Genomic DNA, 15,221 nt, shown 5'->3' with positions numbered 1-15,221 from the left:
TCCATTTATGTTTATACGGAGAGGCTCAGGGAAGTGGGTTCTAAGTATTGGGTGAGTTTTAAGGAGCAGACGGGTCCTTCGGGTCGCTCCGGGCCCAGGTGACTGTTTCTCGGTCCCCATGCCTTTGTTTGGGTTTGGATGTTAGGGGTCAGTGGCCTGGAATGCCCCTCCCCGACTCGCCCAGAGCGGCCATGTCGGCCGGCAGCTCGGCCCCCGCTAGCCCGTCACCGCCCCGAGCGCCTCCAGTTCCCCGCAAGCTTTCTGAGCCACTGACAGCAGAGCACAAGATAAAGGATGAAACGCAGGTGGTATTTCCTGAGGGCTGGGACTGGGACGAGTCTGGCTGAACGAGGCGAGGACCCCTGGGTAGGGCCAGCTGCTCGGTCGCCCGTGGAATGTTCTGTCTGTACTGAACCTCCTCGTGCTCTTGGCTTTTCAGGATGGACTTTGACGACGAAGATGGAGAAGGACCCAGCAAATTTTCAAGGTGAGTTTACGTTCCTTGGTCTTCAAGAAGCCAGCGGCCAGCCGTGTCCGCGGGGCGATCACAGGGATTTCAGGGTCTTCTGCCGCTGAGGAAGCCGTTGCCTGTGGTCAGAGCCCTTGCTTGCCCCTTGTCCTGTGCCCGCGGGTGACCCGGGATGGGCCATGCCCGGCCAGCATCACCAAGGGAGGACACTTGGCCTCTAAATGTCACTAACCGGGCATTAGCTGCGTTGGCCTTTAACTGAGACAGTGACCGCCGAGCTTTAGGGTGACGCAGGCTAGCGCTCAAGTCTAGGAAAGACTATCAAGGTGTGGCCTCCTCTGCTGCCACGGGCAGGACGGCACCCGTAAGGACGCAGGGTGGCCCCGTCCTGGGCACGGGCTGTAAGACTGGCCGTGGGGGCTTCAGAGCCGTGTCGCTCACCGGCCGTGTGACAGCGTGGGAGCCGGGCTCAAGGGGCTGACCTGAGTGCAGACCGTGTCCCTGAGAAGACAGGGGGTTACGGGGCAGGTGGTGGTCCGTCCATCGGGTATGGTAAGGCAGAGACAGCCCTGCAGACCGGTCCTCTTTCTCTCTTTTTTTCTGGTTTTGTTTGGCTGAAGTTAGCCGGAAGTTTGGGAGTGTGGAGAGAGGCACGGATCACACCATCGATCTTAGCAGGGAGAGCGCCCCTCTGTACTGGTCACTCACAGAGGGGCCTGCCTGGACATCCGTCCCCAACTCCAGGCAGTCCTAACGCCGGGTTGCTGATGAACTTGAACCCCTGCCCTGGGTCCCTTCCTCAGCTCTCTGCACTTCACAGCTTGGAACGACGCTCTGGGTTATTTTTTCAAAGTTCTTGGAACAATATCCCTGGGGAGCCCCGGGCCCACAGACCCCCTGGTCTGCTCACCCCATGGCAGTGATTGAGTGCGCTCCCCCCGGCTCTCCCCAACTGGAGAGGTATAGGCGTCCCATTGCCGTGGCCTCCCGGAGTCTGTGTGCATGTCCATAGGACACACAGTGTGTACCGTCCCCCGCAATGCTCAGAGAGACAGCAGAGAGGACACTGTGACTGCGGTGCTGCCTGATGACCCCGGGTTTTCTCATCTGAACAAGACATGAGTTTGGGTGACAGAAGCGTGGGGTGCTGCTCCCTGGTGCTGAGAGAGCCTCAGCTCGGATGGCACCTGCTTCTTGGGAAAAGGTTTGTTCCTGAAGCAGAGCTAGCCTCGGGTGAGGGCACGGGCACCCCTGTCTGGTCTGCTCACCTCCCCCAGCCTCCCTTCCTGAGGACAGGAGGACTCTTGGTGTCTCCGTGTCGGGACCCCCTCGAGATAACATTCTAGACTGTGCCGAGCTCAGGAGATGATGACTTCTGGGGTCTCCGGATGAATAGGAGGAGAGACACAGAGGGATGTTCACTCGACGTCAAGGACCGGTGTCCACAGTGAAATCACTGAGCGGGACACAAGGAGCTCATTGTCTTCAGGACCAGCATTAAGATACAGTCCTTCCCCTCTGGGCCGCGGTCCACCCAGGCCATCAGCACATCAGAGCGCAGACTGAGGCTTCTGAAGGCCACAGCCTTCCCTCCGTGCCGGCAAACCAGAGGGAGGATGGGACGGGTGTGCGCCATTCGCTGCTGTTTCTGGGAGAGTTTGCAGGGTGCTGGGGTCGCATCACCCCCCCCCCGGGGGCGGGGTGGCCGAAGACCCGTCAGCCGGTGGGTGCACCTGAGCCCCACAGGGCTGGGGACACGGCACAGACCACCCCCCCTCTCCTGGGCTGGGGCTGCAGCCGCTGTGCTGGGGAGCAGCAGGGCATCTGCAGGGCTGCTCTCCCACTCGCGGGGTGCACTACCCGTCGGGGGTGGCTTCTGCCCCCCTGCCCGTCTGCTTGCCGTCAGCCCCGAGGAGGCCCTCCGGCTGGCCCCGTGAGGGAGGGAGGCCGAGGCACTGGGATGGCCCCCAGCGTGGTTCGCTGCCACAGAAGCTGAGCTGTGCCTTCCCCGCCCCTTGAGGTTTGCCCAGCCGGCTTTCCCAGCCTTCCTCGAGGGTGGTCTGAAATTCCACCGTCCTGCCTGCCCTCAGACCTCCCGTCTCAGTTCCTCTCCGGGAAATACGGCCACAGTCACACAGGAAGTCAGTCGTCCGTTTTCTTAGAGCGACGGCAGCTGCTTGGATCCCGGGGATGCCCACGGTCCACAGACGAGGGCTGGGGGACCTGCAGGTGCAGTGGGGGGACAGCGGCCCCGGCGGTGGGCACCGAGGAGAAGACAGTCGAGGGGGCCGAGCCCCAGGCCCAGCTCCAGAGCAGCTAGAGCAAGGCCGGGAGCCTGGAAGCCGTGGGGTCGATCCTGTGGGAGAGTGGGGGGCGACTGGACACTCACAGAAGGGAGCCGCCGTCGGCAGTGGCCGGTGGGCCGTCCCGTTCTCCCACCCCTTCCGCTGGTGGCATCGTCGGGATCCACCCGGGGTCCCCAGACCCCTGTCTCGGGCGCAGCGTTAGCCTAGCCCACCGCCGGCGAGGAAAGGGGGCCGGAGACGGAAGGCACCGGAGCAGTGGGGAGCAGCAGGGAGCCGTGTGCACACAGGGGGATGCTGAAGCCGTGGGGGGGTTGGTGGAGGGTGGGCGACCTGCCCCCTCACACAGAAGCTGTTGGTGTGCTGGTGCCGGGGCCCCGCACTGTGCGGCGTCTGCTGGTGCAGCACACGGGCCGCAGGGATGAGGACCTTGAGGCTGGTGGGGGGCCTGCATGTCTTGGGAGGGGTGTCTTGGCTAGAGAGGCCAGGAGGAGCAGGGGTACAGAGCAACCTTTCTCCTGGGCTGAGTCTGGGGAGGGCGGCCTGACCTTATGGGCGCCTTGGGGAGTCTCCGTTGCCCAGTCACGGTCCCCCACGGCAGAGGGTGATGGGCTCTCTGACTCCGGGCAAACCCATCACACAGCACAAAGCCTTTCTCCAAAGAGGAGTCTCCCTGGCCTCTGGGAGTGGGGCAGACCCTCTGGGGAGGCCAGCCCCGAGCCCCTCTGGCTCTGGCCCGGGATGGGTGTCCTGGCCCAACCGGGGGGACTGAGCACCCACCCCACCCAGCCAGACCCAGAGCCCCGCTGGAGGAGAGGCCCAGCCCACCCCCGGCGCTCTGTCTTCTGAGGAGTCCGGGGTTTCTTCCTGTGCCCGCTGCTGGGCTCAACCGCCGCCCGTGGGGAGGGGCATGAATACGGTTGCCCAGGTGGGACGGACGGCTGACATCCGTGCTGTCACCAACGGTCAGAGCTGCGCGCCCCGTCCCTCGTGTGATTTACATATACGTCTGTGCGCGTGTGTGCGCGGTTCGTTAAAAGAAAGGAACGGAAATGTATTTGTAACGTTTCTGTCATACACATATTTGTAACGTTAGCTTTACAGCTTAGAACAACCGTCATTCTTGTCAACCCGATTTTTGCCGTATTTGGGCTCGTTCTGTACCCTTCCTCCAAACATCCAAACCATCTTGCAGGCACTCTTGAGGCTCTGACTGTGGCCACGATGCCACAGGTGTGGGATGACCAATAAGCTCGGAACCAAAACCCCGGCGGTGTTACAGGGCTCTCTCCCCGTTAGAGAGTGGGTCCACATGACCTTCCTGAGGTCCCGCCGTCGGTGGCCCGTCTCTTGCCCGGGACGCCTGCAGCACCCAGCTCCGCCTGCTGGAGTTCGGTGCTGTCTGCGGAGCGCAGCCCGTCGTGGAGAGGGAGGGAGCTGTGAAGGGTGGCCTCCCGCGGGCTCGGCTGCTGCGTTTCATCCCTCCTACTCTGATGCTCTGACACTTTCCGTTTGACTCTGTGTGGTTTGGACGCTTGCGTGTGCTTCCTCCAGCCTGGGAGGTGTGACGATATTTTGGTTTGAATCCTTCCGTGTGGATTTACGACCCTGTCCCGTGGCAGGTGTGATGATTACAGCCCCACAGAAGGGGGAAGACGTTTGCGTGGCGGGCGTGTCCTGCAGGGATCTTTCCTGGTAGGCGAAGCGGAATTCTTAGACTGTGCTGAGAAGCTTCTAGACTCAGCTGAGGACGCTGGCTATTTTGTTCCTAGGTCAGAAGATGCCTAGGGAGGATGCTTAGGGAGGATGGCCAGGAAGCAGCAAGTGTTGTCCTCTGTCATCTGACCTGCCACCATGCTTGGACACGTGTACTGGCCACGTGAGCTCTCTTGACAGCAAGGAGGGGTTTGGCAGACCTGAGAGGAACATTCCCAGACTTTCTAGACTTCTCTGTGCCCAGCATCCTTGGGTCTTATGAGCCAGAAGGTGTTGCCAACACGCTGGGTTGACCTTGGAAGACGGGGGCCCACAAGCAACCAGAAGAGCAGGGGTTCGGTTGGGACGCCCGGTTTCCGTAGGTCAGGCCTGGGATTAGGGGCAAGATGCTTCCGACGGAAATCTGTGTCCGGCGGAGCCCGCTGTCTCTCCGGAGAGACGTCTGGCGCTCGTGTGCCTGAGGCGGTGGCGACGCCCTTCTCCCCTCGTGCGGCTGCCCGCTCCTCCGCTTCTGTCCTGCAGACGAAGCTCGACTTCCAGGCACGGTGTCCTGAGAGCAGCAGGCTGGGTCGGGGTGGAATTCCTCTCTGGGGCCATCCGTGGCGCTAAGCTGTGTCTTTGCGGAGCTGCTAGGCATTTCCCTTCCTGTGACGCGGCAGCTGCTTCTCTCGGGCGGGGGCATCCTGGCTCCCGATCCAGGACCGGGGAGCCGGCCGGGGAGGAGCCTGGTCTGGTCCTGCTAAGTGACCTCTGAGCCTCAGGCCCCTCTTCCACAGAGCGTGGTTGCAGGGGTCCGAGGCGGGGATCGCTGAGGCCGCTCAGCTGGGAGCAGCTGTAGAAACACGGAGGGGGTGTGTCCCGCTGGGGGGCAGGGGGATCCGAGGCTGGGCTTGGCCCTCCCTGGAGGAACGAGGCTTTCTCTGCCTCCTCTCTGTGCTGCACAGGAACCTCATCTGCAGCCTCGCGCATGGGTGCCTTCCAGCCGCCTTGCAGAAAACTGCCTTGCGTGGTGCTGGGGGACAGGGCGCCTGCCTGCTTCCCGGGGAGGGACCCTCTCTTGCCCCTTCTGGAGAAGCCTCGGAAGCCAGGGAAACTTCCCACCTGGATAGGGCTCTGTGGGTCCTCCCACAGGGCCTGTGGCCAGCCTTGTTGCGGGGCTGCACAGAGTGGCTTTCTTCGGGCCTTCTCGGCTCTCCTGACATTCTGCCCTGCTGCCCAGGGAGGGCCGGCCAGGATAGGAAGGGTGTTCCCTGAAAGCCCAGCAGGATAGAACTTCCCTCCTGCTATCAGGGAGGAGGAGGCACAATCGCCTCCTCAGGAGAGCCCCTGGGCAGGAGATCGGAGGGGTGGGTGGGCTGCACCCTGCATCGTGACCGCCGCCCCTGAGTGGCCAGACTTCCTGCCCTGTGCCATACCCCCTTCCACAGCCTCGGGCAGCGTTTTCTGCACAATCTCCTACTTGTCTGCAGGCTGGCCTGGGGGGTTGGGGGGCACCCAAACAAGCTCACCAAGCCTTTCCTGGAGTCCCAGGGCCGGTGCCCCATGCCTCCTGTGACAGGTGCATGGTGCGGAGTCCGGGGAAGGGGCTGGTGAGGAAGGTCAGTTCTGGGTGGGCTCCAGCGGTTTCTTTACCTGCTTTGGATTGGCAGAGAGGAGGGACAGGATCTTCCCTGTATCTTCCCGGGAGGGACCCAGACTTTGATGCAGCATGTGGGACTTCTCTGACCCAGTGGGTTACCTCTCATCTCCCCATGGTAACCAGGCCCTGTCCGATTACCCAAGAACCATTTCTCCTAAATAGTGTGTGTCCTTCCCTGCCCCGGGGTCTGCCCTGAGGAGTAGGTGCTGCCACAGGGCATTTGCACTGGTCCCACTGCTCAGCTCAGCTCGTGAGTTCTCCCAGCTTTCCCTCTGGGCTCAGGCAGCACCCCCCCCCCCCATCACACACACACACACTTCTCGTGCTCCCTGTTCTTCACTGCTTTCCAGGTAGAGCCTGCCCCCCAGCCGGCCTACCTGCGCCTTTCTGATCCTGTCTCCTCCCACACTACACCTCCTGGTCTTGGCCCCTCCAGCCCTGTGGCCCCCTGGGCCACCGCCTCTGTCCTTTCTCCTTCCACCCCATGGTTTGTATGTTCCACGTGCTGTCACAGGGTTTAACTCTATACTGGCTTCATTTCCAGACTGTGCAAGGCAATTCCTGTGCCTCCCAGTTACCCCGGCTGCTGGAGGAGGGGCAGAGCGACCCTGGTCTCCTCTCGTCCCCTCCCCTGCAGTGCCCAGCTCAGTGCTCCTCGGGTGGAGAGGGTGGAAAGTGCTCACGGGGCTGGTCAGCTTGCACCAGTGCCGTGAGCTCTGCTGCGGCCCGCCTTCCCCTGCTGGCGCAGGCAGTGGCCCTCAGTGTGTGCAGCTGGCACACAGCTGGCACGTGGTTGTGCCCAATGGCCGGTGTATTGCCCGGTTGGGAGGGTGGGGGTTCATCCCACTTGGTAGACACAGGGTGGGCAGGCAGCCTCATCCACCCTGTGCTGTCCATGTCCCTCACCTGCTCAGAGCCCCAGTGAAACCCTAAATCCTCCTGCAGACATCTCATGTCTTTCTAGACCATTCTTTAAACCCAAATAACATTGTGCCAGGGTGTGGAGCTGAGTTGGCCCCTACTCTTTCATCCTAAAGGTAATGACAGCAAGATGCAAACATTCCACTGTCCTCTCTGCTAGTGTTCTGTCGTAACCCACCACGGAGATTGACTTCAGTAATCTCTCACTGCCTTTTAATGGTTAATTGGCCGTGGGCTGGTTAATGAGCCAGGGGCCAGCCTGTCCTAGGCAGTGAAAGATGTGCGGGGCCCAGAGCAAAGGTTTGCCTGACGGAAGGATGGTGGGGCCCCGAGGTGCTTCTCACGCTAGGGCCGAAGGAAAGCACACATCCCCGTGGGGGTAGCTCCATCTGCGTGCGGGTGTGTGCGAGTGCGCCCACCGCGTGCGGGTCGCGGTGCGCAGGGCCGGGTGTGTGGATCGCGTGGGCAGATCCCGATGCACAGATCCTGGCACGTGGATTGGGCGTGCGGATCCCAGCGTGTGGGTCCCAGCGTGCCGATAGGGGGTGCGGCTCCCAATGTGTTGATCCTGGCGCATGGATCAGGTGTGCAGGTCACGGTGTGAGGACTGGGTGTGCGGATTCCAGTGCGCAGGTCCCGATGCGTGGATCGCAGCGTGCGGTTCCCGGCGCGCGGATGGAGTGGAGGTCGGTTCACCTCCCGCAGCCGAAGGATAACGCCAGAATCCTCTGCGCTCGGCGCATTTGGGTGCATGGGAACGAAGGGCAGTTCGGAACACACTTCGAGGGGAGACGGAGGCCCCTGGCGGCCTGTGCAACCCCCCCCCCCACGCAGGGACACAGGCCGACCGGGCCGAGCGCCGCCGCCAGCGTGCCAAGCACCAGCCCCTGGGCGCATGTGTGTCCTGGTCGCTCCGCGCTCGCGGATGTGCCCCGTTCGTCCCGCTGGGCAGTGACCCCTGCTCTGACGCGTCTCTTTCCCCGCCCCCGCCCTGTTCTTGTGCTTTCGGGAAGAGAGAACCACAGCGAGATCGAGAGGCGGCGGCGGAACAAGATGACGCAGTACATCACGGAGCTGTCGGACATGGTGCCCACGTGCAGCGCGCTGGCCCGCAAGCCGGACAAGCTCACCATCCTCCGCATGGCCGTGTCGCACATGAAGTCCATGAGGGGCACCGGCAACAAGTCCACGGACGGCGCCTACAAGCCCTCCTTCCTGACGGAGCAGGTACCGCTGTCCCGACACCGTCTGGGGGGCGGGGACAGTGCCTGTCACCAGGGAGAGAGGCTGCGTGGGGAACCGAGATCAGATTTTATTTGCTTTCTTCAGGGCGGTGTTTGTGTGACCTCTGTGTTTTTGGCTTTTATGTTTCCCGTAAACCCTCATGAGGCTTCTCTGAAAACATCCGTGGGGCGTGGGGCAGAGGGCGGGGAGGTGGGGGCAGGCAGGGTGGTGCGCTGGTGCTGCTGGGCGGTGGTGCAGACGCCAGGCTGGCGGGCAGTCGTGGTGATCCACGTGCTTCTCGTTCTAGTCAAGCGAGAAGCCACTAGAGTTGGTTCCTGCTGCGTAGACGAGGGCTGCAGCTTAGAAAGGGTCCAACGGTGGCCCCAAGCGTGTCCACTGACGGCTCAGGGGGCCTGGGCCCCGGGCCATCCTTCCCACAGCTGGACAGGCCTTGAGGAGTTGGGGAGAGCAGAGGTGCGGCATGGCTTGGGTGGGGGGGATCGCATGTTACAGATGTTGTAAACCACTGCGTGAACCCAGGCTCTATTCTCTGCCCTTCCGGGTGCCACAGGGGGGACAGACCCACAGACACTGTTAGCTTCTCTTGGTTCATCTTTGAAGTGAACAGGAGCTTTGGGCCTCCGCATCCCACCCCCCGCCCCGAGGGCTTTTGCGGGATCAGTGGATCAATGGAAGGATGGGTCTAGAAGGCCTTGGTGTGTGGTGGTGGGCATGGGACGGGCCGGCAGGCGGTTGTGGGACAATGTGCTTGGGGTGCAGGAGCGGGGGCAGCCCCACGTGAGGGAGGATATCCCATTCCTGGGGCTCCCCAGCATCACTGGGCTCTGAGGGGCCCCAGAATGCCCTTGGAGAGATGGAGAGCAGGGGCTTGACGTGAGGGGAACGTGAGGGCAGGGCCTGGGAGGTGGGAGTGAAGGGTGAGTCTGGAGACAGACAGTCTGTTGCTGCTGGGGCTGGACCTGTTCGAGTTGGGGGGTGAGGTTCAGAGAAAGGACAAGGAAAAGGAGCGGACATGGACACAGGTGAATGCCCTCCCCTGCGGCAGAGGCGTCCTTCTCTGCCATGCTGGGGGCCCTGGGTGCCTCCCCTCACAGGGGTGAGGGGGTCTGGCTGTATCATGACCATGGTCTGGAGGACCGGGAGCCTGGTGCCCAGCCCCGTGTCCCCCTCCGTGGACGCAGGGGCCGCTCCCACCTCCTGTGATGCTGGGGCTTCCTGTGGGTGCAGTGTCTCCAGGGGGGGCAGAAACGTGTTACACACCTCCTAGTCGCTGGGGTAAGAACAGACTTTTTTTTTTTTTTTAACTTTATTTTTTTTCTGTAGAACAAACCTTTTTATCTGCATTTAATTCACAAAAATCTTGCCGGGTCCATGTCTGAAACGAACGTCCCGGTCTCCGTGACCGAGCACCGGGCAGCAGGGAGAGCCGGCGGGCATGCGGACCAGGCGCGTCCAGCCCCTGTGTCTCCCTCGGTCCCTCGGCACGTGGTTGGTGTGAATGCAGTTGCATCTATTAAGCACCGACTGTGTGCCAAGCCCTTACCAAGCCTCCACACATAGACCTCATTTCTTTTTATTTTCTTTTAGTTTAATTTAAATTCAGTTAATTAACACGCAGTGCATTATTAGCTTCAGAGGTCGAGGTGAGGGATTCATCACGTGCGTGTAACACCCCGTGCTCCTTCCATCACGTGCCCCCAGGGACCCCATCCCCCACCAAACCCCCCTCCAGCAGCCCTCAGTGTGTTTCCTAGAGTTAAGAGTCTCTTATGGTCTGTCTCTCTGATTCTCTGATTTCATCTTGTTTTGTTTTTCCCTCTCTTCCCCTATGATCGTCTGTTTTGTTTCTTAAATTCTACACATAAATGAAATCATGTGATAGTTGACAAGACCTCATTTTTTTTTGTAAATTACTGATATTTCTTTTTTTTTTTTAAGATTTTATTTATTTACTTGACAGACAAAGAGCACAAGCAGGCAGAGAGGCAGAGAGAGAGAGAGAGAGAGAGGGAGAGGGAAGCAGGCTCCCCACTGAGCAGAGAGCCCGATGCGGGACTCGATCCCAGGACCCTGAGATCATGACCTGAGCTGAAGGCAGCAGCTTAATCCACTGAGCCACCCAGGTGCCTGACAAGACCTCATTTAACCTCACAAAATCCCACTGAGAAGAACCGTGGGAAGAAATGGAAGCTGAGGACGGTAGTGTGCCCAGAGGTGCACAGCTGAGAGCCGTGGAGGGGAGCCTGCTTTTCCTCTAGAACCCACACTTTCGAGCCTTCCTATTGGTTTAACCGGAGAGCAGAGGCTGGGGACCTTGATGGCCAGTGACAGGCTCCCGGAAGACGAATCTGGCAGGGGGTGGAGGGGAAGCGTAGACAGAGGGGCCGCGACAAAGGTGAGGCTCCGTCCTAAAACCTTCCCACAGCCCTCAGCCTCGGCCCTGGCCTCAGAACTCGCAGCTTTCCCAGACCTCCTGCTCTGTGTTGTAGTCCTTCCTGCTGGAAATTTTTCTGTCTTCCGATCCTGAAAAGAAAACTGCTGACCCATTCCCTGAGCTAAGTGAGTGGATCAGCGGAAGTGCAAAGCAAGAGAAATGGACAAAATAAACTTTTCTTAGAAAATGCTGTATAGTCTTCTTTGGCCTTAGGTTCCCAGGCAGATGATGTGAGGATTCTGACCCAGCCAAGGGCTCAGGACTTCCCAGATTCTGCTCACCAGCAGACCCCATTTTCTGGTCTTTGGGTCCTTGGAGTGCCCTCAGCCGGGCCCGGGGCATCAGAGTCCCACCTTCTGCGTCTGTGTGGGGTTTCCGTGAGGCTTCTCTATTGGGCGACACCTAAACAAAGGGCTCCCAGCAAGAAGTGCTTGCTGATGGCTGACCTTTGCTCTTGGGAAGGGCATTAGTTATCCGCGTCTGGGGTGTTTGGAGGCACACCTTAGGGCACAGGAGCACAGGGGCATGTGGGGGCGTTCCAAGCAGCTCCTCCCTGCCTTTACTGACAGTCGCGAGCCTGGTGAGTCCGCATGACCTCCGAGCTGGTGCCGCCAGACTCTCTCCTCACTGTGAGGTGATGCGGACAATGTGCAGTACCGGGCCGTCCCCCCAGCATTGCTCTGAGAGCTTGTGCGGGAGTTCTGGAAGTTTGACAGATGTGCCAGCGTAAGGAGAGAGACCCTTGTACCCGCTGCCAGCGTTCAGCCGGGAGGGCAGGAGGAGCGGGAGCGGGAGTGCACCCCCGGCGTGGGAGCTGTGGCTGGGAGACTGTCCTTCCCACTCTCCACTCCCTCTTCCCCTCCCTTCCTTCCAGCAGCACCTTTTGTACCGAGCACAGTGTGCTGGGTCCCTCTTGTGCCCCAGGATATGACTGCGGTTTCACACCTCTGGCCTCCGGACACAGTCTGGTGACCACTCCTTGCTTTCCATCAGCCCCCTGGGCTGGAAGTTTCCTCTCTCTCTAAGAGAGGGCTGGTTAAATCAGAGCCAGCCGTACCTGCAGTAGCTGTATCTTAGAGCTAGGACAAGCTATGTGCCTTTTTAAGCTTATTTTTCAATTATAAAAAGGAATCAAATTTCTAAAACTACTTGCATATTACAACGAGGGAGCAAAAGTGGAAGGTTGCTCAGGTGAACATTTAATTGGATGGGGTTTGTCCGCACTCAGTCCTCCTCTTGATCTTTGCTTCCCAGGAACTGAAGCACCTCATCCTCGAAGCAGCAGATGGCTTTCTATTCGTGGTGGCGGCAGAGACCGGACGCGTGATTTATGTGTCTGACTCCGTCACCCCTGTGCTGAACCAGCCCCAGTCAGAGTGGTTTGGGAGCACCCTATACGAACAGGTGCATCCTGACGACGTGGAGAAGCTCAGAGAGCAGCTGTGCACCTCAGAAAACTCCATGACAGGTCAGTGCGGCATCCCCCACAGGCTGTTTGCCTCTGGAGACAAACGTCTTTCAGTGAACAGTTCATATTTGTATGTCAGTTGTACTTGTATTTGACTTGCTTTGTGCAATGGTTTCATTTACCCCATAACACTTTTTAAAATTCATTTTTATTACATGAATGTTTTCAATTCATTTTTTCCCCTGTATTTTACCTGCAATTAGGAGATGTGGTCACTAGGAGGCGATATCGGTACGTTGGCCAGTACCGCATATTCTGTAATGAGGTTTATGCCTCAAGTATGTAATTATGTGTGATCATGATCAGGGCTTTTATTATTTAAGCTCCAGCTCCCTGCCGTGAAGTTCATTACTGCACCATTTAAATAAAGTCAGTTCTGCTGTAATGCAACATGCACCTTCCTGGAAATCACTGCAGTATGCAGACTCATGAAATAGAAACCATTGTGGGGAAGATGTGGGTTAGGACCACCCAGTCAAGAAAGATCCGTGGCAGTTGAAAACAAGAATAGGATCCTAGACAGGACCTTGAGGCTGGCGTGGCACTTGTTTGCGGAGGTGAGTCTTGGAAGGGTTGCTGTTGTGTGTTTTTGTGTGTCAGTACGAGGATAGCACTGTGAAGTCAGAAGTCAGAAGAGGGCTGGGGCAGCACAGGTACGGATGGGGGCTCGGGACGCACGCCAGTGCTGGGGTGGGCGGCATCTCCATGCCCAGGCGGTTCTGTTCGGCTGCATACGCGTCTCTGTGTTCATCTCCCTGTGAACAAACTCGTTCCTCAGCAGACAAACCTCACATTCGACCAGACTCTTCCCCAGGACACAGTGTGGGAAGAGTTTGCATTTTCCGCGCGACTGTTGGAGTAGCGCTGACTGTGCTGTGATGTTCGCGTTCCGCTGTGTGGGGTACATCTGGGCCGTCCGGTCCCCGCCGTGGCAGGAGCAGCCGGGCCTGCGTTCTCCTCTGTGTCAGCCCGCGAGCCTCGCTCCCCAGGCAGGCACTCGGCCGAAGCCGGGTGCACGAGAGTCTGTGCTGAGCTGATTACATCAGTCCTCCCGGGCTGCCAGAGAAAAACACCTCGGAAGGTGGCCTCATTGGCAGAAATGTATTTTCTCCCCATTCCGGGCTCTAGAAGCCCGGATGTCGGCATCCGGGCTAGAAGTCTGATGTTGGCAGGTTTGGTTCTGCTGAGCCTCTCCCCTCGCCTTGTCGACGGCGCCTGCTCACTCTGTCCTCACGGGTCTGTTTTGCGGCCGTGCTCCGCTCCCTGCCACGTCTCTTCTCCAGTAAGGACACCAGTCATGGATGACGCCCCGCTCTCAGGGCTTTATTTAATGGGAATTACCTCCTTAAAGGCCCCGTGTCCAAATACAGTCGCGTTCCGAGGTTCTGGGGGTTAGGGCTTCAGTATAACGACTGAGACCCCAGTCCAGCCCACAGCACTGCTGCTAAGACCGAGTGGAATGTTTTCCGAAGTGACAGAGAAGCTGTTTCTGGACGACAGCAGCGGTGTTCTCGGTGTCATGTCCGTGCCCTATGAGAGGAGGGGAGGGGAGGGGAGGGGTCAGGTGTGAGGAGGGGCTCTGGGCTCTGCTCCCCTCCGCGTCTCGTAACCGCGTCCCCGGCCCGGCACGGAGCACCATGCGTGGGTCAAACAAAGACGGTACAACAGACTCAGACACAGTCTGCTGTCCCAGCCTAGAGCCCAGTTAGAGAGTTCCACGTAGAAATTCTAAGGAAGACACCTGACAAAGTTAAGCCTTCCAGAGGGGTAGGAAAAGGAAAATAAATCAGCCGGGAACTGTCGACAGCTGAAATCACCTTCTCCGGAAAGAGCCGCCTTTCCCTGCTTTCCTTAGACTTGTGTGTCTGACCACAGGATGTGGCTTTTTGAAACCCAGTCAGGAGCCCGGGCTGGGGCAGATGCAGGGTAGGGGGAGGCGATGGTCATGGGGAGGTCAGGCTCTGGCCACAGGTTTAGTGAGCTGACTCACCGGAGCTCAGTGGACCCTTGCGTCCCTGGGAAACTTTAATGACAGAATTTAAAGGGGCAGCGTGAACCCCATTTGGACAGAGTATCCTTGGGGTGGGCCCTGGACAGTGGCCCCAGCTGCCTGAGTGGGGGCAGTGCAGGAATTTCTCCAGGAAGACAGAAGACCTGGGGGCTGGTGGCCAGCGAGGCCTCTGAGCTTCTGTCTGCTCGAGGTCCTCTCACAAGGAGCAGGGCAGGCTAGGGAGGGGGTCCTATGGTCAGGGGAGAAGGGGACTGGCTCTCCAGAGCTGGAAAGACGTGATGTGACGCCCAGCACTATAACCTAAAAGCTTGTAGACCTGGTGGGGAGCTTGGAAGAGCTCAGTGCAGTGGATGGTCTGGGGGTTTGTGGGCTCTCAGGACACGGAACAGGGACAGGCTCTGTGACTGGCCAACACGTAGCTATCCTAAAACTGAGAATAACAAACCTCGGGGATGACTTGATGCTTTGGGTTATTGGATGGAAGTCTCAAGCCCTCCTGTCCCTTCACTGCAGGCCTGGCAAGCAGGGCCATGCCCCCATCCCCCAGTGGGGTCAGGGCGGGAGTGTGCGGGGCAGGGTCCAGGACTCGTCTGTGGGAATTGCAGGTGGCTGGGCCACCTAGTAGGGCATTGAGTGGGCTCTGTGGGAGAGGCCAAGTCGCCTCGTGACAGTGCTGGGCCCAGAGACTCCCACGCTGGCTCCCCCGGGTCAGGGCCCCTGGGGAGGGCTGCTTGTGCAGAGTCACAGGGACGGTGGCAGGTCACCTGTTCCCCCTGCAGAGGCAGTGATGACTTCTCTTGGGGGACATCTTGCAGTAGCATGGGCCGGGTCTGTCTGTCGGGGTTCAGCCAGGAGAGGAGAGGGCGGCGTCCTCACCCACAGCAATGTTGCTGGCAGAGAAGGAGCCGGGCTGTCCACCCGTGGGCCCATTCTGGTTCTCTCTTCCTGACCCTCCTTCCCCTCCCTCCGCCCCGGAAATTCCTAGCTCCCATTTTCCACTCTTGTCCACGGCCCC

At 59.5% G+C, this 15,221-nt stretch overlaps 1 protein-coding gene across 9 annotated transcripts in view; it reads left to right on the top strand.

The window, feature by feature from the left end:
* Positions 1-15,221, top strand: part of ARNT2 (aryl hydrocarbon receptor nuclear translocator 2) — a 140,342-nt gene that overhangs the window by 41,406 nt on the left and 83,715 nt on the right. For 6 of the 9 annotated variants that reach the window (XM_082736728.1, XM_082736729.1, XM_082736733.1 and 3 more), the window contains 3 exons: positions 440-487; positions 8,062-8,275; positions 11,982-12,195. In XM_082736728.1, coding sequence (XP_082592854.1) covers positions 440-487; positions 8,062-8,275; positions 11,982-12,195 — 476 coding nt within the window. The remainder of the gene's footprint in view (positions 1-439; positions 488-8,061; positions 8,276-11,981; positions 12,196-15,221) is intronic. The other 3 variants (XM_082736727.1, XM_082736732.1, XM_082736725.1) reach the window with 1 other exon arrangement.

Source organism: Mustela nivalis, assembly GCF_964662115.1.
Source record: "Mustela nivalis genome assembly, chromosome: 6".
Lineage (NCBI taxonomy): Eukaryota > Metazoa > Chordata > Mammalia > Carnivora > Mustelidae > Mustela > Mustela nivalis.
This window is presented reverse-complemented; position numbering and strand designations above follow the sequence as displayed.